Source organism: Aedes albopictus, chromosome 1 (genome assembly GCF_035046485.1).
Source record: "Aedes albopictus strain Foshan chromosome 1, AalbF5, whole genome shotgun sequence".
Lineage (NCBI taxonomy): Eukaryota > Metazoa > Arthropoda > Insecta > Diptera > Culicidae > Aedes > Aedes albopictus.
The window spans coordinates 330,991,790-331,017,379 of NC_085136.1; the positions used below are offsets into that span (position 1 = coordinate 330,991,790).

Consider the following 25,590-nt stretch of genomic DNA (forward strand, 5'->3'; position numbering starts at 1 on the left):
CCCGGGAGGGTGGTGCGCACACCCATCAACTTTTAGGCACACACACGCGCGCTTATTTTTGATTATTGTTTAAACATTACTGACTTCCTTCATTGTCGAAGTTGCTGGTGGTGTTGTTGTCAGGCCCGGATTAAGGATTGTGGGGGCCCGGGGCCCGAGCGGATGTGGAGGCCCCTCGGAGAGATGACCAAAAATGTTTTTCCTTATTTTCTAACAGTACTTGAGCAATATGAAAAATAAAGTTAATGTTAGCAACCAAAAAATGTTTTTGTGGGGGCCCCTAAAATGTGGAGGCCCGGGGCCCGGGCCCCCCTGGCCCCCCCTTAGATCCGGCCCTGGTTGTTGTTGTTGTTATTGTGGTTGGGGCTTCTTTCTGTATCGTCGCGGGGATGAGGCATAGATAAATTCTTTAACGAATGAACATCTTTTTCTTCCTACGACGGGGCCAGCCACGGCCGGGCGCGAGTGATGGAAGAATAAAGTGGATTTATTAGAGATTTCACGGCTTACTTTGGCTTCGGTTGGCTAGCAACTTGTCTAGTCAGCTTCTTCGCTGGCTTCTCATGGCTTGCTGTCTGCTGCAAGTCGGTTCAAGTCAAGTCAGCGCACAGTGGGCAAAACATGGGACCATAACTGTGGTTTTAATTCCAACTCTAGTCTAATCATTATCGCGATCAAGTTGTCATTCTAATTCTCCTTCCCATTCAAGTTCCAATTATCGCTTCAATAATCATTCCGACATAATTCGTTTCAATTATTGCTCCAAATTTCGTTTCTATTCTCTCACCATTTCCCATTTCAATTCCTGTCTCGAATTTTGCTCCCATTTCATTCAAATTCTATTCGCTTGAATTCTATTCAAATGTGTCGTCATAATTGTTGTAAAAACACCACTAGAAAATCCTGCATTTTTCCTGAATTTTGACAGACATTTCTACAAAAGTTATTCCAGGACTTCGAAATAAATTTTCATTAGGGATTTTGCTAGAGAAGGAATTCAACGTATTTCTTCACGAACAAGTATCACTCTTTACTTTTCACTGCTCATTCTGTACAGTATACTTCTCACTTCCCACTGTTCACTCCTCACTTTTTTCTTCTCACTTCTCACTGTTCACTCATCACTACTCATTTCTACTCACTGCCACAAGCTACTTACTGTTCATTCCTCAATCTTTACTTCTCGCTGCTCGGTCATCATTCATCACATCTCACTTGTAAATTCTCAATCTTCCCTACTCATTTCTCTCCTCACACCAGTGATCAATGAAGAGAGAGAAGCGAAAATAAGGTAAAAGAAGTGAGAAGTTAGTAGTGTGGAGTGAGAAGCGGGCAGTGAAAACTCCTCACTTCACACTACTACATTCTCACTCTTTTTTTCTTATTTCCACGTCTCTCTTTTCACTGGTCACTCCCAACTACTCATCATTACTTCTCCCTGCACACTTTTACACTGATTCACAATTCTCGTTCTTAATTTTTCATTTATCATTTCTGACTGCTTGCTTACTTATCACATCTGATGCACATTCTTGACTCTGTACTCTGCACTTTTCACTGCTCAGTCTTCACCTCTGACACTTCACTACTCAGTCCTTTTTAATCACTCTTCTTTTCCACTTGCCAATACTAACTACTACACTTTTTGTTCCTCACTCTACACTGATATTTTCCCGCTCCTCACTTTTCACTACCCACATCTCAAATGTCCCTATATGGTCCCTACAGCCGCAGCTGTAAAACCAAGAACCAGGACTAACTGAATAAGTTTACTAAACAGTGTTTTTGCACTCTTGTGCTGCAAAATGTTTGTTGGGAAGGCATGGGTATTCAGCATTCCTAATCGACTTTCTTGGACATTGCCTGTCAGCCACACGATATACACATGCAAAAATGTCCAACTAACAATCATAGCTGAGTAATAGCTTATTCAGCCAAACTTGTAAAAATTAAACTTAGACGTGGTTTATTGATCTATTGTACCACAAAAATGTGTATCGAGTGGGGCATTGGCAGAGGAAGCTCTCAGTTAATAACTGTGGCAGTGCTCATAGCAACACTAAGCTGAGAAACAGGCTTTGTCAGTTTCGACGTTACGCCAAGAAGATTTTACATCGCACACTGCACTGATCTCTTCTCACTTTTCAATGCTTAATACTCAATAGCCACTGCTAACTTTTACTAATATTTTTTTTATTTCTCACTCTTCACTATTCACCGCTCACCTTTCGATAATCACAGCCAACTCCGCTCAGCCTTCTACTTCTCACTCCAAACAACTCAGCCCTCTCTTAACAATCCATACCGCTCACACTTTTTTTTCGTTTCGCTGATAACTCCTTACTCTGATCAAACTTCTCACTCTTCACTGCTTACTCCTCACTTCTCACGGCTCACACCTGACTTGTAATTGCACACTTCTCACTTCTGTTATACGTAAAACTGAATCATTTTGCGATAAAAACATACAAATTAGGAATAACTTTGCCGGAAATCTCTTCAAAGACTACTGCAGAAATTCAACGAGTATTCAGCTTGAAATTCCGACGAAACTATACGCAGAAATTGCTTTCAAAGTTCCACTAGAAAATTCACACGAAAACTCTGAAAAGATGACTTTGGAAACTAGATATAGAATGCTTCCTATGTGTACTTTTCGTTGCGTTACTACTTAAGATGGCTTTTGCGATGTTTTTCGGTGGTTTTCCTAGTGGATTTTTTTGAAGTAAAACTCCATAAAGATAACTTAAAATATTCGACGTTGAATCCCACAAATAATCTTAATAAAATCCCTACAGATATTCCGCTATGAATTCTACTAGAAGTTCTGGCGGAAATTTCTGCATATGTAAATCTGCTGAAATTCTCCACGACGATTATTTGAGGAATTTCACTGGAATATCCCCAGAAACCAGATTTACCACAGATTTTTCCACTGATTCACATTCCTCACTCTTCACTTCTCATTGATAGCTTTTTTCTTAATTCGCACTCTTTTACGCACTCTTTACTACTCACTGATTTCACTCTCCAATTCTAACTTGCCATTTCTCACTTCTCATTTCTTATTCCTCTCTCTACACTGATGACTTTCCGCTCCTCACTTTTCACTACTGACATCTCACTCCGTATTGCTCACTTCTCACTCTTCGCAGTTCAATATTCAGTAACCACTACTCACTCTCACTACTAACTCTTAACTTCTGACTGCTAACTTCTCACTTCTCACTATAAACAACTCAGTCCTCGCTACTATTTCGAAAGGAAAAATAACGTTTCCCTCCATACTGGATCAATTGTTAAATTTACTAATGCGGAAAAACAGGAATTACCTGAGCGGTTTAGCGGGAAGCCCAGTCGACATATAACACTCTGCTCACTTCTCATTTTCATTACTCACTCCTGATTTCTAATAGGACAGATCGGTAAAGTACTAGATTTGTAGTAATGAGCAGAATTTTTGTATGGTGAGAAGGTCAATTCTCCGTTTCTGCAATGACTTCTCATTCCTCTCACACGAAAACTAAACCATTTAGCAATGAAAATCCAAATTTTCAAAAAATAATATGAGCCAACTATACTGTATGCGGCAGCGTAAGGCAGCATTATGAAGAATAATAGAAGAATTTAAGATAGAGTTCCAGTAGAGATTGCACTGTAAAATTATCCATACATTTTACGTAGAATTCCACTTGAAATACTACTTCAAATCTCTACAATGATAACCAAAGTTATTCAACGATGATGCCACTCAGCATTCAGTGGGAAATCTCTACAAATACGATTGCCGATGTTAAACGAGGAATTACTCAGAATTCTGGCAAAAATCTGCACAGATTAGTTGAAAAATCCACTCAAAAAAAACTACCGGGAAACTCTACAAATATAGTTTCGGATATTCAATGTAGGATGCAATTAGGAAATCCACTAGAATTCATGATCAACTTTTTTTTTACAAAACATACTTTAAGAAGCGTAGCGCCCAACAACAAAATTCTGCAGATAATCCTTAAAAACTGCGCTATAAACTAACTTCTAACTCCTCCTAACTCCATACTGCGACTTATCACTACTTACTGATTCACCTTTACCGTTCATCATTGCCATTCCTCACTGATTACTTCTCACTACTGACTCTTCACTGCTCATTTTTCACTCCACTTATTCACAATCCTCACTCTTAAACCTTCATTCTTCAATGTTAACTCATCACAGCTTAATTCTTACTTATTCTTCACCCCTTAGTCCTCAGTGTATACTTTTCATTATGCATTCTTCGTTTTTACTTGTCACTCCTTACTACTCACTTCTTACTGCTTCTCACTCAGTTTTTACTCTGCTTTGCTTACTTCTAACTCCTCATTCCGCACTGCTATCTTCTCATTCCTCACTGTGCACAGTGTACTGCACTGCACTGTACACTCTTCACTCTTCACTGGTTACTTTTCACAGCTTACATTGACTTGTCGTCCTTTGATGCCCACTGCTTTCTCTTAGTTGTTCATTTCTCACTCTTCATCGTTTATGAGACAGCTTTCTTGACAATAGAAATTGGCATGATGTTGTTTTCATAGTGATGTCAAAACTTTAATGATGAATGCAACTGCAATGTTGACGATAATCTCTATAAAAATTACTTCAGAAAACTCTACAAAGATAAAAAAAATCACTGAATGTCTACAAAGATCACGGCAGAAATTCAACGTGGAAACCCTTCTTCTGGAACTCTCTCCAAAAGTTACTCCAGAAATTTAACGATGCATTCTACAAGGAATTTTGGCAGAAATCTCTACAAATATAGATTTAGTAATTGAACACTGATTTTTACGTTGAATTCTGCTGAGAATTTCACAACAAATCACTGCAAATTACAAAATTTCAAAATCTCTACAACTATTCAAATATTCAGCTATTCAACAGAATTCTATTGGGAATTTTGGATTAAATGTCTACAAATGTTACATCAAATATTCTATGTAGAATTCTGCTTGACAATCTGCTGAAAATATCTACTAAGATAATTTATGAAATTCCTTTAGAAATCGCTGGAAAACTCTACAAAGGTGACTTCTGAAGTTCAATGTAGAAAGCAACTAACAAATCAACTAGGAATTCGAAAGAAAATCTCTACAAGAATTATTTAAAAAAGTTCACGGAGAGCCTCACAACAAAATTCTGGCGCAAATCTTCACTAATATTACTGCAAATTTGAAACGTTGAATTCTACTAGGAGTTCTGATGGAACTGTAAAGATTACATAAGAAATTTTACAAGAATCGAGGCGAAAATCTCTACAAATATTGCTCGGCATATTGCATCTGAAATTCTTTTTGAAATTCATTGGATTTTTTTCAGAAAACTCTACAAATATTGCTTCAATTTACCGCCAAATGTCTCTGCAATATCTGATGGAAATTTCTACAAAAATTACTTCACACATTTCACATCGAAATTTGCCTGAACTTCACCGGAAATCTCTACAAATATTACTGCTGGAAATCTGTATGAAAATTATTGCAGAAATGCAGCGTAGAGTATATGGCAATTTTAAATGGAAATCTCTACAAAGATAACTCCAGCAATTCGCCAATAAAGCATCACTAGAAATGCCATCAGAAACCTACAATGATTACTGCAGGAATTCAACGTAGAATTCCACTAGGAATGTTGCACAGTGGTTGAAATCGCGAAAAACACGATCGTGGGCATTTTGAGTGTGATAATGTGAAAATAATATAATGTGATGTTCTGCAAAGTTGTTACATATTTTAAGGAGCAACTTTTGATAACTTTTGATTTTTCATAAATTTACCCAAAAGTTAGATGAAAAATCTATTTTCTACAAAAGCAAAGAAAACCAAATAGTGTCTTCGGCAAAGTTATAGATAATATCATGCAGAAAAATATTGCCGAAGAGACTTTTGCTCTATCTTTTGAAATGAGCGATATATAATAAATTTAGTATAAAAACCCCTTAAAACCTTGAAAATCCACTAAATGCTTTATATCTCTTTTGGATTAGGTTTTCGAGGCTTCCAATGTTCTGAAGACTTTTTCATTATGTTATTGTGCATCTTTTTTCTTAAGACAGTGTTGCCGTATTTTCATTGTTTCTATGTGATTTTTTAATTTTCCTATAAAAAATGACTGTTTTTAATAATGAGATATCTCGAAAAGTTGCAAAAAGATGCAAAAAATTCAAAGCATGATGAAAAGTTGAATAAAATTGCTATCTTATACAGGTCAACTGATGAGTTGCTCTCTGTCTCTTCGATGCTTAAAATCTGTTTGAAAATTGTCACTTTCACACTTTTAAATGTTGAAATAAATACTTTTTCCATGTGATAATCTAAAAATTGTGCTATACAATGTTCAGCAAAGTTGTTGCATATTTTTAGAGCAAACTTTTGACAAAATAACTTTTTCAAAAAAATTGCCTTAAAGTTAGATAAAAAAATATTTTGGTTCAAAAATGTGCTTTTTTTCTTTGAAAACGCATGTTATCAAGAGAAATATTCAAGATAACTTTTTGGTGTCTTCGACAAAATTGTGCATTTATTGAATACAAAATAGTTCCTAAAACATTCCATGTCAAGAAATTGAAATATAAAAAAAGTTAAGTGAAATTTTCATGTTTTTCTAAACTTTTAAGGGGTTTTTTTCATAAAATCAGCTCTAAAATGGTAATTTTTGAAGATAGAGTCATGGTGTCTTCGACAAAGTTTTTCCCTTTACCATTTAGAACAACTTTCCTGAATACGCCATTTTGATTTGCGGATTCCCAAGAAAAATATTTTTTTATCTAACTTTAAGGCAATTTTTTTGAAAAAGTAATTTTGTCAAAAGTTTGCTCTAAAAATATGCAACAACTTTGCTGACCATTGCATAGCACAATTTTTAGATTATCACATGGAAAAAGTATTTATTTCAACATTTAAAAGTGTAAAAGTGACAATTTTCAAACAGATTTTAAGCATCGAAGAGACAGAGAGCAACTCATCAGTTGACCTGTATAAGATAGCAATTTTATTCAACTTTTCATCATGCTTTGAATTTTTTGCAACTTTTTGCATGATGATGATGATTAACCTGGGCTTGTTAGGGGAATATCTGTAAATAAAAGAAAATCGGGTTAAGTACGGTTCCTTTGAATTCCACTAAGAATTTGCATCCTTTGACAGATACGTATTTCGATCTCAACTGTAAGGTCGTCTTCAGTGTCTTGTCGAGTCAAGTACAAGACACTGAAGACGACCTTACAGTTGAGGTCGAAATACGTATCTGTCAAAGGATGCAAATTCTTAGTGGAATTCAAAGGAACCGTACTTAACCCGATTTTCTTTTATTTAACTTTTTGCAACTTTTCGAGATATCTCATTATTAAAAACAGTCATTTTTTATAGGAAAATTAAAAAATCACATAGAAACAATGAAAATATGGCAACACTGTCTTAAGAAAAAAGATGCACAATAACATAATGAAAAAGTATTCAGAACATCGGAAGCCTCGAAAACCTAATCCAAAAGAGATATAAAGCATTTAGTGGATTTTCAAGGTTTTAAGGGGTTTTTATACTAAATTTATTATATATCGCTCATTTCAAAAGATAGAGCAAAAGTCTCTTCGGCAATATTTTTCTGCATGATATTATCTATAACTTTGCCGAAGACACCATTTAGTTTTCTTTGCTTTTGTAGAAAATAGATTTTTCATCTAACTTTTGGGTAAATTTATCAAAAATCAAAAGTTATCAAAAGTTGCTCCTTAACCTTCCGTAACTCGCGCGGTTGACTACCTGCGTCAGCACCACACTAATGCTGAGTACAAAAAGCGAGATTTTTTCAACGTGTTGTACAAAATACAACAGCGCGATCGCTCGAGGGTTAAAATATGTAACAACTTTGCAGAACATCACATTATATTATTTTCACATTATCACACTCAAAATGCCCACGATCGTGTTTTTCGCGATTTCAACCACTGTGTGTTGGAGGAAATCTTTACGAAATTCAGCGAAGAGTTTTACTAAAAATTCTTGCGAACTTGGTAGAGTTCAGCCTAGATTTCCACAAAAAAAAAATCAGCAGAAAATTTCTACAAAGGTTATTGACAGAATTCAGTGTGGAACTTTACTAGAATTACCATCACTACCAAAAAGTACTACAGAATTCGAAATTCTGACGATAACTTCTACACAGATCACTCAGGAAATTTCATGTAGAAATTCACTGGAACGCGGGAAATCTATACACAATTTCATTTATGAAATTGAAGTACAATTCCACTAGAAATGCCATTGAAAATCTCTACAAAGATTGGACAGCAATTCAACGAAAAATGTCATAAAAATTCTGCTGGAAATCTCTACAAATAGTTCTTTAGAAATTTAGTGTTGAACTCCTCAAGTTTCAAAATTCAACGTAGAATTCCACAACAAATTCCGCAGGAAATCTCCACAAATGAGTTCTACTTAAAATGCCACTGGAAATCTCTACAAATATCACTTGCAAGGTTGCATGTAGATATCTTTCAGATATTATTCCGAAAATCTCTACACAAATTACTTCACGAAATTGAAGTTCAATTCCACAAGAAATGCCATTGGAAATCTCTACAAAGATATGAAAGATCATCAACGTAAAATGCCACCAAAAGTTATACTGAAAATCTGTGCAAATGGATCTTCAGAAATTCAAAGGAGAATTCCCCCAGAAAAGTCTCCGAAAGACTCTACAATTGTTTCTCCAGAAATTCAACGTCGAATTCCATTGTAAATTCTACAGAATATTTTTAAAAAGTTTACTACAGTAATTCATTGTAGAATTTCAACAGGAATACCACCGAATACCTACGCCAGACAAAATATTGTTTGACAAAGATCAACGTAGAATTCCACAACAAAATCGGCAGGTATGGGAACACTCACTTGCAAAGAGTTACACTCACTTGCAGTTTTCTCAGCTCAGAAGCGTGCAATCAAGAAACGATGTATGGACGACTTTTGCCTTGTGGTTTTGTCTAAAACTTTGCCGAATGGATTAGGGGTCGCACACGCTTACCGTAGTCGTGAGGAAGCTTCGAAGGCAACTCTCCACGAGGTGAATGTAAATAACACTCACCTCGTAGAGAGTCGCTTTCACAACTCTGTCGCAACTTTAGGATTCATGTGCGACCCCTACTCCATCCGACATGCATGCTTCTGAGCTGAGAAAATACCAAGTGAGTGTAACTCTTTGCAAGTGAGTGTTCCCATCCCTGGTTATCTCTACAAATAGTACTGCAGCATTTCAACGAAGAATTCTACAGAAAATGGCACTGCAAATCTCTACAAAAAATTCGTCAGAGTGTCACCATGAACGCTGAAATTACTATAGACGAGTGCACCGATGAACTGAATTCATCGCGGTCCGAGAATTTTGACACTACAGCGGGGTCGTTCCCAATCAGCATTGTTCAATTCTGATTGGAAATCTTTCACTTCTGATTGGAAGCGACCCCGCTCTAGTGTCAAAATTCTCGGACCGCGATGAATTCAGTTCATCTGTGCATTCGTCTATTTTCGAAGATTTTGCTCTCTGTACCATGGACTTATCCACCGATGAACCAAATTCATCGCGGTCCGAGAATTTTGACACTAGAGCGGGGTCTTTCCAATTAGAATTTAACGATTCTGATTGGGAATGGCCCCGCTCTAGTGTCACAATTTTCGGACCGCGATGAATTCGGTTCATCGGTGGATAAGTCCATAACGAAAAAAAAAAAAAAATAAGAGTGGTTATGGGCCCAGTTTTCGCCCACTGTGCAGTGTTACCAGGGTGATTAGCTCTCGCAGAGTGAGAGAGCGAGAGATGGGAGGGCGACACGAAGCAAAACGACTAATAATTGTGAACTTTCTTTCACCAAATCTAATCGAATCTTTTCGAGCGAAAGGGTGAACACTCGCTCGGACTCGGAGCCGGAGGAACGCTCGCGCCCGTGTGTGTGGGAGATTCTCGGAATCTGTGTGTGGAATGTGCGTCTCTTTGACTTTGAGCGAGCGTTGAACGACGTCCATTGTGGTGAGCTTCTGACGAATTTCTCCCTTGTATCGGAAAGACATATTTGTCGTCGGGCGCGTTGAATAGTTATTGTCAACGGAGTTTGAAAAATGAACGTCTGGGTTTTTTCTTCACACCTAGCCTCAATTTGTCCGGATTAGTTGGGCACAATAATGGGCATGGACGAAAATGGGCTCATCAAATTCTGTTGAGAATCGCCCGTATACCGGATTATGGCGGCTTTGCTCAGCTTGCAGCAAGCTGCGAGAAAACGTGCGATAAATCGAACTCAGCAGCGATGGTTGCTTCGATCGCGCTTGAATTGCCCGAGCCGAATTGATTACCGCGAGGCGAACGCGAACGAAGCAGAACTAGAACCATCTAGGGGGGACTTTGGGGTAATTATCCGGTTAGCTATGGTCATCGTCCGCTAGATATGGATTTTAGTTGGCGCCGTTCTTCGGGTTCGGAGACTTGGCGATCGATCATCTGTCAGTTTGGAGCGTTCACTGTACTGATTCTTTCGTTTTTTTTTCAGACATTGACGAATGCGCGGAAGGACCCTGTCAGAACGGCGGAACCTGCATCGATATGGTGGGGAAGTTTCGCTGCGAATGTCCACCGCAATGGACGGGAGAAACCTGCAACATCGGTAAGTGATCTGCGCCCTTGATCGAAAGCCATAACCTCAACTGTTTCCATTTTCCTTCCAAAAACAGACGTAGACGAGTGCGAAACGAACGTCGCGTCCGGGCTGGGACCGTGCATCAACGCCGAGTCCTGCCGGAACCTGCCCGGATCGTTCCAGTGCAGCTGCCTGGAGGGCTGGGGCGGTCCAACGTGCGCCCAGAATCTCGATGACTGCGTCGGCCGGTGCAAAAACGGTGCCACCTGTATCGATCTGGTAAACGACTACCACTGCGCGTGCGCCGTGGGCTACACCGGTGAGTGTCCAATCAATCCATCAAATGGCTACTTCGATTGAAACATCGCTCGCATCGTCGCCGTCTTCGATCGTCGAAGTCGGATCGGGTCGTTAGTTAATTGATACGCACGAACACGATCGACCTCACGCGCGTCGAAGTAGGCCACGAAATGAACCCCCGAACGAAATCCTAACCCTCGCATTTGTTTGTTTCATCTCCATGACAACACACACACACACACACACACACACACACACAGGTCGTGACTGCAGTACCGATATCAACGAGTGCGCCAACTTCCCCTGCCGCAACGGGGGCGAGTGCGTCGATCTGATCGGCAACTTCAAGTGCATCTGCCCGCTCGGCTACTCCGGGACGCTGTGTGAGGTAAGTAAAAGTCAAATATTGTCCCGCGCACGCGGTAAATATGAGCATTCGTTTTCCCCGCCTGCTTGGGGACTCTCCATCTCCAACTCCTTGGACCATGGTTGATGTATTATTAACAGTTATTAATGGTTTCGTCATTTTCCACCTTTCTTCCCTCTCTGTGTTTGGCGTCGCCGTCTCCTGCCTAATCTCTTTCCATTATGACAGTTGTTGTGTTGTGGCAGTTCGTTCAAGAGTGGCGGGGGCGGGGAAGTTCACCACAGCGTGACCATTAATCTAAATAAATTCGGTTGGACGTTTTTCTGTTTTCAATTCTGTTTTCTGACTGTCAGACCGCAGTTGAGATGCTTAAAATGCTTCGACGAAGAGCAGGCTGGGGCTTCTGGAGTAGGCAAAGACGGCAGCAGCAGCAGTAGTTTTAATCGGTGGACAATGAGCTGAGAATTTGGGATTTTGATCCGCGTGCGCGGTCGAAGAATGTCGAACATTGTGCGGTTGACATCTAAATAAGCCCAGCAAGCGAGCGAGCGAGTGAGCTCAAGCAGGTTGCTTGGATCGGGTTCGTTTCCGAGCACGCCGTTGAGGTCTTCTTTGTGTGGTGGTGGCAGTTCAGTGAGACAGGCGGGAATCGAAGATGGCTGTGACGCTTGGAATCAAGCTTGGAATTGTGATGATTCGAGTAATGTCAAAAGCTTTGTTCATCCTTTATCTGTTACATTTTTACTTCAATTTGTATTTTTGAAGATTAAAGAAGTTTTGATGTCAGTTTTACTGCAATCATTTTGGAATTTTGGTCCTATGGACTTATCCATCGATGAACCGTATTCATCGCGGTCCGAGAATTTTGACACTAGAGCGGGGTCGTTTCCAATCAGAATTGAACGATTTTATAATTGAAAATGATTCCATTCTTGCGTAAAAAAATGTCAGATCAAGTGAATTCGGTTCACCGGTGGATAAGTGCATGGACTAATCCACCGGTGAACTGAATTCACTCGGTCCGAGAATTTTGACACGAGCGGGACCATTTTCAATAAGAAAGTCTAGATTCCAGTTGAAAACGGCTCCGCTCTAGTGTCAAAATTCTAAAACCGAGTGAATTCAGTTCATCGGTGGATAAGTCCATAGACGAGTGCACCGATGAACAAAATTCATCGCGGTCCGAGAATTTTGACACTAGGGCGGGGTCGCTTCCAATCAGAAGTGAACAATTTCCAATCAGAATTGAACAATTCTGATTGGGAACGGCTCCGCTCTAGTGTCAAAATTCTCGGATCGCGACGAATTCAGTTCATCGGTGCACTCGTCTATGGACTTATCCACCGATGAACCGAATTCATCGCGGTCCGAGAATTTTGACACTAGAGCGGGGTCTGTTCCAATCAGAATCGTCCAATTCTGTCGGACCAAGTAAATTCCATTCACCGGTGGATAAGTCCATCTAGTCATAGTGGTCATGGAAACTAGTTCATTTTCTGGAAATACGGCACTGCTCAAACGTTACATTAGTGAACTCGTGCATGGACTTATCCACCGGTGAACCTAATTCACTCGGTCCGAGAATTTTGACACGAGCGGGACCATTTTCGATAAGAAAGTCTAGATTCCAATTGAAAACGGCTCTGCTCTAGTGTCAAAATTCTCAAACCGAGTGAATTCAGTTCACCGTTGGACAAGTCCATGGACTTCCGAGGATTTTGACACTAGAGCGGGGCCGTTTCCAATCAGAATTGGACGATTCTGGTTGGAATTGACCGCGCTCTAGTGTCAAAATTCTCGGACCGAGTGAATTTGGTTCATCGGTGGATCAGCCCATAGACGAGTGCACCGATGAACTGAATTCATCGCGGTCCGAGAATTTTGACACTACAGTGGGGTCGCTTCCAATCAGAAGTGAAAGATTTCCAATCAGAATTGAACAATTCTGATTGGGAATGACCCCGCTGTAGTGTCAAAATTCTCGGACCGCGATGAATTCAGTTCATCGGTGCACTCGTCAATTATCTAATGTCGTTTTCGTTTTTGCGGCGGTGCTACACCGGTGCAGCAGTTTTGCACCGAAAATGTTCGTTTTTGATTTTCGTGTTGCACCGGTATAGCACTTTTTCTGCACCGCTCATGATAATGCAGCACTCAGAAAATCGGGAGTGTAGCAGGTGTACACCGCGTCCACCAATCAGCGTTTGCAAAGTTGTCAATATTTTGGTTTTTATACACGCACACCAATGCAACTACCCCAAAGTTGTTCGTTTTTTCAGCGCAAAGTGTAGCACGAAACGGTGTAGCATCGCCGAAAAAACGAAAACGACATAATGAACTACTAACGTGATTCATTGATGAATTTTGTTTTGCATGCAGAATCTTTGGATGCCAATCTCACAGAACTAGTGCAAAGAGCTAGATCAGAAAGCTAGAGCAGAGAGCTAGAGCAGAGAGCTAAAGCAGAGAGCTAGAGCAGAGAGCTAGAGCAGAGAGTTGGAGCAAAGAGCTAGAGCAGAGAGCTATAGCAGAGAGCTGGAGCAAAGAGCTAGAGCAGAGAGCTAGAGCAAAGAGCTAGAGCAGAGAGCTAGATTTCTTCGGGCATCCCTCTGGGAATTCCTCCAGCAATCCCTCTGGGAATTCCTCCAGCAATCCCTCTGGGAATTCCTCCAGCAATCCCTCTGGGAATTCCTCCAGGAATCCCTTTGAGAATTCCTCCAGCAATCCCTCTGGGAATTCCTCCAGGAATCCCTGTAAGAATTCCTCCAGGAATCCCTTTAAGAATTCCTCCAGGAATCCCTTTGGGAATTCCTCCAGGAATACCTTTGGGAATTCCTCCAGGAATCCCTTTGGGAATTCCTCCAGGGATCCTTTTGGGAATTCCTCCAGGAATCCCTTTGGGAATTCCTCCAGGAATCCCTTTGGGAACCCTTTTGGAAATTCCTCCAGGAATCCCTTTGGGAATTCCTCCAGGAATCCCTTTGGGAATTCCTCCAGGAATCCCTTTGGGAATTCCTCCAGGAATCCCTTTGGGAATTCCTCCAGGAATCCCTTTGGGAATTCCTCCAGGAATCCCTTTGGGAATTCCTCCAGGAATCCCTTTGGGAATTCCACCAGGAATCCCTTTGGGAATTCCTCCAGGAATCCCTTTGGGAATTCCACCAGGAATCCCTTTGGAAATTCCACCAGGAATCCCTTTGGGAATTCCTCCAGGAATCCCTTTGGGAATTCCTCCAGGAATCCCTTTGGGAATTCCTCCAGGAATCCCTTTGGGAATTCCTCCAGGAATCCCTTTGGGAATTCCTCCAGGAATCCCTTTGGGAATTCCTCCAGGAATCCCTTTGGAAATTCCACCAGGAATCCCTTTGGGAATTCCTCCAGGAATCCCTTTGGGAATTCCTCCAGGAATCCCTTTGGGAATTCCTCCAGGAATCCCTTTGGGAATTCCTCCAGGAATCCCTTTGGGAATTCCTCCAGGAATCCCTTTGGGAATTCCTCCAGGAATCCCTTTGGGAATTCCTCCAGGAATCCCTTTGGGAATTCCTCCAGGAATCCCTTTGGGAATTCCTCCAGGAATCCCTTTGGGAATTCCTCCAGGAATCCCTTTGGGAATTCCTCCAGGAATCCCTTTGGGAATTCCTCCAGGAATCCCTTTGGGAATTCCTCCAGGAATCCCTTTGGGAATTTCTCCAGGAATCCCTTTGGGAATTCCTCCAGGAATCCCTTTGGGAATTCCTCCAGGAATCCCTTTGGGAATTCCTCCAGGAATCCCTTTGGGAATTCCTCCAGGAATCCCTTTGGGAATTCCTCCGGGAATCCCTCTGGGAATTCCTCCGGGAATCCCTCTGGGAATTCCTCCGGGAATCCCTCTGGGAATTCCTCCGGGAATCCCTCTGGGAATTCCTCCGGGAATCCCTCTGGGAATTCCTCCGGGAATCCCTCTGGGAATTCCTCCGGGAACCCCTCTGGGAATTCCTCTAGGAACCCCTCTGGGAATTCCTCCGGGAATCCCTCTGGGAATTCCTCCGGGAATCCCTCTGGGGGAAGCAAAAGCAGAGCAAAAGCAGAGCAAACGCAGAGCACACGCAGAGCAAACGCAGAGCAAACGCAGAGCAAACGCAGAGCAAACGCAGAGCAAACACAGAGCAAACGCAGAGCAAACGCAGAGCAAACGCAGAGCAAACGTAGAGCAAACGCAGAGCAAACGCGGAGCAAACGCAGAGCAAACGCAGAGCAAACGCAGAGCAAACGCAGAGCAAACGCAGAGCAAACGCAGAGCAAACGCAGAGCAAACGCAGAGCAAACGCAGAGCAAACGCAGAGCAAACGCAGAGCAAACGCAGAGCAAACGCAGAGCAAACGCAGAGCAAACGCAGAGAAAACGCAGAGAAAACGCAGAGCAAACGCAGAGCAAACGCAGAGCAAGCGCAGAGCAAACGCAGAGCAAACGCAGAGCAAACGCAGAGCAAACGCAGAGCAAACGCAGAGCAAACGCAGAGCAAATGCAGAGCAAACGCAGAGCAAACGCAGAGCAAACGCAAAGCAAACGCAGAGCAAACGCAGAGCAAACGCAGAGCAAACGCAGAGCAAACGCAGAGCAAACGCAGAGCAAACGCAGAGCAAACGCAGAGCAAACGCAGAGCAAACGCAGAGCAAACGCAGAGCAAACGCAGAGCAAACGCAGAGCAAACGCAGAGCAAACGCAGAGCAAACGCAGAGCAAACGCAGAGCAAACGCAGAGCAAACGCAGAGCAAACGCAGAGCAAACGTAGAGCAAACGCAGAGCAAACGCGGAGCAAACGCAGAGCAAACGCAGAGCAAACGCAGAGCAAACGCAGAGCAAACGCAGAGCAAACGCAGAGCAAACGCAGAGCAAACGCAGAGCAAACGCAGAGCAAACGCAGAGCAAACGCAGAGCAAACGCAGAGAAAACGCAGAGAAAACGCAGAGCAAACGCAGAGCAAACGCAGAGCAAGCGCAGAGCAAACGCAGAGCAAACGCAGAGCAAACGCAGAGCAAACGCAGAGCAAACGCAGAGCAAACGCAGAGCAAACGCAGAGCAAACGCAGAGCAAACGCAGAGCAAACGCAGAGCAAACGCAGAGCAAACGCAGAGCAAACGCAGAGCAAACGCAGAGCAAACGCAGAGCAAACGCAGAGCAAACGCAGAGCAAACGCAGAGCAAACGCAGAGCAAACGCAGAGCAAACGCAGAGCAAACGCAGAGCAAACGCAGAGCAAACGCAGAGCAAACGCAGAGCAAACGCAGAGCAAACGCAGAGCAAACGCAGAGCAAACGCAGAGCAAACGCAGAGCAAACGCAGAGCAAACGCAGAGCAAACGCAGAGCAAACGCAGAGCAATCGCAGAGCAAACGCAGAGCAAACGCAGAGCAAACGCAGAGCAAACGCAGAGCAAACGCAGAGCAAATGCAGAGCAAACGCAGAGCAAAAACAGAGCAAAAGCAGAACCAAAGCAGACCAGAAGCAGGAGCATAAACAAGAGCAAAAGCAAGAGCAAAAGGAGAGCAAAGGCAGGAGCAAAAGGAGAGTAAAAGCAGAAGTAAGATTAGAAGTGGAATTCTAGCTGAGTCCCGGAGTGGAGTGGAAACTGAACCCCGGAGTGGAATTCAAGCTGAAATCCGTAGAGGGATTCCTCGAGACAAATCAATAGCTTAAAGGCACGTGCCAACTCAATCTAGCTTTTAAAGTCTCGCCCGATTGTGTCACCTCTTACCAATCAATATTCATCCGTTTTTCACACCGCCGCCGACTACGATCGCCATCACTCACATCACATGATGCAAAGCCGATCGATCGCCCGTTTCCGACAAACAAAGTGACACCTATTTGTCACCTATTTCGAAAAAGTGCCGCTCTTTTGTTGGCCGCTTTCCGGCGAGAAAAATCACGCAATTACAGCGGCTTATTATCATGCAAAAAGGTTCAGGTTGGCGTGGTCCATCAGCCAGCGTCGACGTCACGTACACACGCGCCTCCGCCAAGACCCGAGAAGGGACATCACTCATCCCTGACAATGGGAAGCTTCTCTTCTCGCCTACTCCGATGACGATCAGTCCACGCGGTGCAAGAGGGCGTTATATTGTTCCGGTGACAGCTTTTGTAGGCCATCAACAGCTTCGCCAACGACGGCACAGATCATTAACCTAACGACGATCAAGCAAGCGCTGAAGATGATCGCAACATGGTTGCGTAGGCGTCGAACGTTGTGTCAACTCATTCGAAAGTGTCTCCGTCGTCGTCAACCGAACTTCGCATTGGGGGGTGATTTATCACCCAGCATAATTTGACAGCGATCATCATCATCATCAGCGTGAGCGAGCGAGTGTCACCAACATTCGATTGGGTTTCACATTCCTCCGTCAGTGGGAATGTAGGTCACACACCACGAGAATCAAACTGACCGAAAGTTCAAACGAATAAATTCTAAACCGCGCGATCGCCGCACGCAACCCATCGCAGTAAGCCTTGCACCGCGTACAGTGCATAAAAAAGGTGCAAAACAAGTGCCGAGCGTCGTTCTGCGCGGTGCAATCGCAGCAACCCGAGCACAAAGATGATAAAAATGCGAACAATATATTAAATCTTGAAACGTCACTCCAGTCAACATTTCAAACGGTTTGAACTCTGCATGCTGCTGCGGCTCCTGGCTGGTGCAGCAACTCGCGCGCATAACGGCGATGACATAGTGCCGCTTCAAAGTGAGAGTGAAAGTGCGCGTCCATAGGATTTTCGTGAATTTGCTATTGTTGATATTCTTCTTTGTGGCTTCGCACACGCGCACTCCCACTCTCACGCGTAACTATAACGGCACCCTAAAACGGCAGCCAACAGCGCCCTCATGTTTAAGTGCCTTTTACTACTACTGCTGCTGCCGTCCGTCCGTTCAACCGCGTCCGTCCGTTAGTTAAGTTAGTCCGTTTTGTCCCACCCCTGCGCATTCCCTCACCCAGCCCTGCGCATACGTCAACAACAGAAACTGACGTCCAAGAGAACGAACGAACCGAACGACTGACTGCTGGTCACAGGTGAAATGAGTGCAAAACGCCAAACAGGTTTTCCTGTTTATTTTTCCCTTCAAATGCGAATTAATATCTTCGGACCAGCTCTACAGAGCAGCGAGCGGGGTCTCATAACCCTTCGCCGCGTTTGAGCCGCGAATTTATATTCATGAGAATGGTGTTTTTATTCTTCGCTCAGTGTTCTTCCAGTGCGAATCAGAGCAATCTGTGCACAACAATCTCGCGAACAAAGAACGCGATCCGTGGGCTGCTTTGATGGGGAGGTTCTCCTTTCACCTTGTGCATGCACCTGATTGTCACCGACGAGGAAAATTTGGACTCGCGCGATTTTCTGAAGATTTTAATCTCATTTGTCGGATACTGTTTTCGCTCAGGATCAAGTCCGAAATGCGTTTTTCGACACCGGGTGCATTCAAGGGCGGTCTTCTTTCTACTTACTCTGCTTTTGCTCTGCTTTTGCTCTGCTTTTGCTCTGCTTTTGCTCTGCGTTTGCTCTGCTTTTGATCTGCTTTTGATCTGCTTTTGCTCTGCTTTTGCTCTGCTTTTGCTCTGCTTTTGCTCTGCTTTTGCTCTGCTTTTGCTCTGCTTTTGCTCTGCTTTTGCTCTGCTTTTGCTCTGCTTTTGCTCTGCTTTTGCTCTGCTTTTGCTCTGCTTTTGCTCTGCTTTTGCTCTGCTTTTGCTCTGCTTTTGCTCTGCTTTTGCTCTGCTTTTGCTCTGCTTTTGCTCTGCTTTTGCTCTGCTTTTGCTCTGCTTTTGCTCTGCTTTTGCTCTGCTTTTGCTCTGCTTTTGCTCTGCTTTTGCTTTGCTTTTGCTCTGCTTTTGCTCTGCTTTTGCTCTGCTTTTGCTCTGCTTTTGCTCTGCTTTTGCTCTGCTTTTGCTCTGCTTTTGCTCTGCTTTTGCTCTGCTTTTGCTCTGCTTTTGCTCTGCTTTTGCTCTGCTTTTGCTCTGCTTTTGCTCTGCTTTTGCTCTGCTTTTGCTCTGCTTTTGCTCTGCATTTGCTCTGCTTTTGCTCTGCTTTTACTCTGCTTTTGTTCTAGTTTTGCTCTGCTTTTGCTCTGCTTTTGCTCTGCTTTTGCTCTGCTTTTGCTCTGCATTTGCTCTGCTTTTGCTCTGCTTTTGCTCCTGCTTTTGCTCCTGCTTTTGCTCTGCTTTTGCTCTGCTTTTTCCCTGCTTTTGCTCTGCTTTTCTCCTGCTTTTGCTCCTGCTTTTGTTCTGGTTTCGCTCTGCTTTTGCTCTGCTTTTGCTCTGAGTATGCTCTGCCTTTGCTCTGCCGTTGCTCTGCCTTTGCTCTGCCTTTGCACTGCCTTTGCACTGCCTTTGCTCTGCCTTTACTCTGTCTTTGCTCTGCCTTTGCTCTGCCTTTGGTCTACCTTTGCTCTGCTTTTGCTCTGCTTTGGCTCTGCTTTTGCTCTGCTTTTGCTCTGCTTTTACTCTGCTTTTGCTCTGCTTTTGCTCTGCTTTTGCTCTGCTTTTGCTCTGCTTTTGCTCTGCTTTTGCTTTGCTTTTGTTCTGCTTTTGCTCTGCTATTGCTCTGCTATTGCTCTGCTTTTGCTCTGCTTTTGCTCTGCCTTTGCTCTGCCTTTGCTCTGCTTTTGCTCTGCTTTTGCTCTGCTTCTGCTATGCTTTTGAATTCCTCTCCGGGATTCAGTTTGAATCCCTCTCCAGGATTCAGTTTGAATCCCTATCCGGGATTCAGCTTGAATCCCTCTCCGGGATTCAGTTTGAATCCCTCTCCGGGATTCAGTTTGAATCCCTCTCCGGGATTCAGTTTGAATCCCTCTCCGGGATTCAGTTTGAATCCCTCTCCGGGATTCAGTTTGAATCCCTCTCCGGGATTCAGTTTGAATCCCTCTCCGGGATTCAGTTTGAATCCCTCTCCGGGATTCAGTTTGAATCCCTCTCCGGGATTCAGTTTGAATCCCTCTCCGGGATTCAGTTTGAATCCCTCTCCGGGATTCAGTTTGAATCCCTCTCCGGGATTCAGTTTGAATCCCTCTCCGGGATTCAGTTTGAATCCCTCTCCGGGATTCAGTTTGAATCCCTCTCCGGGATTCAGTTTGAATCCCTCTCCGGGATTCAGTTTGAATCCCTCTCCGGGATTCAGTTTGAATCCCTCTCCGGGATTCAGTTTGAATCCCTCTCCGGGATTCAGTTTGAATCCCTCTCCGGGATTCAGTTTGAATCCCTCTCCGGGATTCAGTTTGAATCCCTCTCCGAGATTCAATTTGAATCCCTCTCCGAGATTCAATTTGAATCCCTCTCCGGGATTCAGTTTGAATCCCTCTCCGGGATTCAGTTTGAATCCCTCTCCGGGATTCAGTTTGAATCCCTCTCCGGGATTCAGTTTGAATCCCTCTCCGGGATTCAGTTTGAATCCCTCTCCGGGATTCAGTTTGAATCCCTCTCCGGGATTCAGTTTGAATCCCTCTCCGGGATTCAGTTTGAATCCCTCTCCGGGATTCAGTTTGAATCCCTCTCCGGGATTCAGTTTGAATCCCTCTCCGGGATTCAGTTTGAATCCCTCTCCGGGATTCAGTTTGAATCCCTCTTCGGGATTCAGTGTGAATTCCTCTCCGGGATTCAGTGTGAATCCCTCTCCGGGATTCAGTGTGAATCCCTCTCCGGGATTCAGTGTGAATCCCTCTCCGGGATTCAGTGTGAATCCCTCTCCGGGATTCAGTGTGAATCCCTCTCCGGGATTCAGTGTGAATCCCTCTCCGGGATTCAGTGTGAATCCCTCTCCGGGATTCAGTGTGAATCCCTCTCCGGGATTCAGTGTGAATCCCTCTCCGGGATTCAGTGTGAATCCCTCTCCGGGATTCAGTGTGAATCCCTCTCCGGGATTCAGTGTGAATCCCTCTCCGGGATTCAGTGTGAATCCCTCTCCGGGATTCAGTGTGAATCCCTCTCCGGGATTCAGTGTGAATCCCGCTCCGGGATTCAGTGTGAATCCCGCTCCGGGATTCAGTGTGAATCCCGCTCCGGGATTCAGTGTGAATCCCGCTCCGGGATTCAGTGTGAATCCCGCTCCGGGATTCAGTGTGAATCCCGCTCCGGGATTCAGTGTGAATCCCGCTCCGGGATTCAGTGTGAATCCCTCTCCGGGATTCAGTGTGAATCCCTCTCCGGGATTCAGTGTGAATCCCTCTCCGGGATTCAGTGTGAATCCCTCTCCGGGATTCAGTGTGAATCCCTCTCCGGGATTCAGTGTGAATCCCTCTCCGGGATTCAGTGTGAATCCCTCTCCGGGATTCAGTGTGAATCCCTCTCCGGGATTCAGTGTGAATCCCTCTCCGGGATTCAGTGTGAATCCCTCTCCGGGATTCAGTGTGAATCCCTCTCCGGGATTCAGTGTGAATCCCTCTCCGGGATTCAGTGTGAATCCCTCTCCGGGATTCAGTGTGAATCCCTCTCCGGGATTCAGTGTGAATCCCTCTCCGGGATTCAGTGTGAATCCCTCTCCGGGATTCAGTGTGAATCCCTCTCCGGGATTCAGTGTGAATCCCTCTCCGGGATTCAGTGTGAATCCCTCTCCGGGATTCAGTGTGAATCCCTCTCCGGGATTCAGTGTGAATCCCTCTCCGGGATTCAGTGTGAATCCCTCTCCGGGATTCAGTGTGAATCCCTCTCCGGGATTCAGTGTGAATCCCTCTCCGGGATTCAGTGTGAATCCCTCTCCGGGATTCAGTGTGAATCCCTCTCCGGGATTCAGTGTGAATCCCTCTCCGGGATTCAGTGTGAATCCCTCTCCGGGATTCAGTGTGAATCCCTCTCCGGGATTCAGTGTGAATCCCTCTCCGGGATTCAGTGTGAATCCCTCTCCGGGATTCAGTGTGAATCCCTCTCCGGGATTCAGTGTGAATCCCTCTCCGGGATTCAGTGTGAATCCCTCTCCGGGATTCAGTTTGAATCCCTCTCCGGGATTCAATTTGAATCCCTCTCCGGGATTCAATTTGAATCCCTCTCCGGGATTCAATTTGAATCCCTCTCTGGGATTCAGTTTGAATCCCTCTCCGGGATTCAGTTTGAATCCCTCTCCGGGATTCAGTTTGAATCCTTCTCTGGAATTCAGCTTGAATTCCCCTCCGTGTTTCAGCTTCATTTCAACTAGCGGATACTCACATCCTTCATCGAGATTTGGTGTGAATCCGTTTCTGTGATTCAAGTGGAATTCCTCTCTGCCTACTTTGATGGATTGAGCCTGAACTTCAATCTTTCTCAAAGTTTATTTATATCTTTGTCCGACTTTTATGCAAATCCATCAGCTATTTTCGCTTATCAAATTTTACGTTCATCGTTTGCTCGGAAAGCCTTTCTCTCCACTTTTATCTTAAATTAGCTCTGACTCACTCAAAGCCGCCCGCTTGTAATCCCCGTGCAACCAATGACTTTGTTTGAGCTTCATCGGACACAATCAATTCTTTCGACGCGATTTCACCGTCCGCGCGGCGGAGAGTATCAAATTTCTTCATCCTCCCCCTCCGCATCTCGTATTAAAGCTCCCAATTTATCATGGTGCGACTTGTCTGCGCGCAGATGACACAGCCAGCGTCCCCGAAAATTTACGATATTACCCGCAAAGTTGTTCGGCGACAACAACAACAACGGGATTAGCAGTAGCCTATGGAGACCTGGGCTAGTGGTTTTCTCCTGGTTTTTCTTGATTATTGTCACCGCCTACTACTTGGATTCCGAATCTCTCACTCGAAATGGGGGAGACTTCGAAGCTGTTCGATGAGCAAACCTAATAGAAGTGTGCCTTGCTACAGAACAATAAAAATAATTGTTTCTAAAGCAGCTAACGATAAGAATATGATTCAGTGTATGGTTCTGTATCGTAGTACTTATAGTTAATGCGAATTTTCGTTGCGAATGCGTTTCAAAAATGTAACCTGTGTCAAAATTGTATTGTATTGCCGATACAGTAAGCTTAACAATGCTATAACCATAACCCGTATCGTCATTAGAATAGATCTTGTCTACTAGGGCAGCTCAAAATTTGATTTTTATGCTAATTAGATCGTTTCGATCGTCGTCAGACGTCCACTAGTTGGCTATCATTGTGTCTCTAGCTGCTTCGTGTCGTGTTCCGCGGCCTTTTCCCAATAATAATTGATAATGTAGTCGCGACTGTCGTATTAGTAACGGTCCGTGTCCGTCGTTGACTGACAGTCCGATTCCCCGGAGAAGTTCCTCTGCGGATTATCATAATAACTCAGAGAGCGAAGGATCAGAGACGCGGAACGCGGGCGAGCGGAAAGATCGGAAGCCGTCGTCCGCGCAGGTCCATTTTATCGGGGCGCATGTCAACTTGCCGTTCGGAGTTTTTATATTTTCGGAAGATAAAGCTATTAAATTGAAATTTTTACGTCATATTTTCGGGTGGTTCTGACGACGAGCAGCGCTAATGCGATTAGACCCGTTCACCGGCGGTGGCGTTGAAGCGCAGGGAATCTCCTTGGTCAGTGTCGTAAAGCGTGAGAACAAGCGTTATGACACTTTCGCTCGGGCGATCGGACAACTTTCTTTCAGCGTGTGTTTGCCTTTCCGAAACCGAACGAGGTGTCAAAATATGAGACGCGCGCGCGTATAAGCAGGCTGGGAAACTTGAAGGGCGAGCCGCCCGTCAGATTTGCTTTTAATTGAAACCACTCGGAGTAGGCCCTGACAGGCTGGCGGTTGTCAGCGATACGCTTGTTCGGTTCGGGACAGATGCGGATCAAAGCAGGCGCGAAAGTGAGAGATTTTTCGGAGTTGATTTTGACGTTTCGTCTTGTTTTATTTTTGTGTGTTTACTTTCAGGAGGCGAAAGATCATTGCACCTCGTCGCCGTGCCTGGAGGGACGGTGTCTGAACACTCCCGGCGGTTACTATTGTCACTGTCCGCCGGGGCGAGCCGGCAAGCACTGCGAGTTCCTGCGGATGCCGTGCGATTCGCCACCCTGCTTTAACGGTAAGTGGAATGTTTCTGTTATCGTGTGTTTTGGACTGTTGTTGTTGGTTTGGTTTTATTTTTGGAAATATCTGAACGGGTTGACGAATTCATGGAAAAGTGAAGAATATTATTAAAAAAAATACCATAACTGGTATGGTTTACCCACAATATTATTACTTGGTGAATATGTACTGTACAGTATATGGTTTCGTTATGATTGAATGATATAGAAAGCAACAAGGCTAATTCAACATGGAAATGAGAACTACACAGGTACAAAAAGAAGCAATACCATTTAACCATACACGTTATCATACTCGAAAGGATTGTTTACATCAATGCATTATAAAGTAAATGGTAGGTAAATCGTTATCTCGCTAATTTCTTTCAATTTTCGAGTAAAAAAGGTATGTAGAAGGGTGACGATACAAAAACTATTCAGCATACAGTTATATCCGAAAGTGGGACTACTTAATGTTAATATGATTCATACTGTCATTGTTTTGTAACATTTGGGGTAACATAACACAACTAGGTAACATAAATCATCAGATATGATAAACTATATCATAATTAAATGATACAGTATTGTTTTCCGACGAGTGTCCCTTTGAGGACAGTCGTAGCAACCTTTGATTATGCGTATCTCAGCGTATGTCAGTTTCTATTCAAAGCTAGTCGGTGTACTCCAACAGAATCTATCACGGCAGCATTATTAGACAGATCGATGATGCCACATAAAGAAGGTCAATTAAGGGTCTGCCACCGTCGTGCCTCATCGATCAAAGTAGGCTACAAAGAAACAAACGAAATAACGCCCGTTTCCAGTCCCAACCCAATCTCATAGCTCACTTGGATCAGACAGACAGAGTCACTTGAAGTGATGACGCCGCCGAAGCCGAGGGGTGATCCATCTTGCAGCGGCATCGCCGCCGTTCGTCGGGTGTGTATCTATTTAAACTCCGGCTCGCAGCGGGGGTCGTAAAACCGTTTTTGAAATCCTTTCGCTACACACATACAGCACACCCCACATAGCACAACATATTTATTACTTTTTCTTCCAGCTCGTTGCGGCCTAGCGGCCGCATTCTCAATTATCGAGTCGATTTCGAAAACGAAAACACAATTAGAGTTGGCTCCCCGGGAGATCTAGGCAGGCGAGTCGAAGTCGACGGACGACCATGGTGTATCTCTCGATGGTCGGGGTTGTCGTCGTGTCGTTCGGCTTGGCAGGGAACAAATTACAACTCATGTTCTAGTCAACGATACCGGCTATCATAGTGGATC

At 44.0% G+C, this 25,590-nt stretch overlaps 1 protein-coding gene across 1 annotated transcript in view; it reads left to right on the top strand.

Annotated features, from left to right (window-relative positions):
* The window catches only part of LOC109424815 (protein serrate), a 170,724-nt gene that overhangs the window by 124,346 nt on the left and 20,788 nt on the right, over positions 1 to 25,590 (top strand). Inside the window, exons 10-13 of the mRNA XM_062847344.1 lie at positions 10,577 to 10,690; positions 10,758 to 10,982; positions 11,224 to 11,351; positions 24,171 to 24,321. Of these exons, the coding sequence (XP_062703328.1) occupies positions 10,577 to 10,690; positions 10,758 to 10,982; positions 11,224 to 11,351; positions 24,171 to 24,321 (618 nt within the window). The remainder of the gene's footprint in view (positions 1 to 10,576; positions 10,691 to 10,757; positions 10,983 to 11,223; positions 11,352 to 24,170; positions 24,322 to 25,590) is intronic.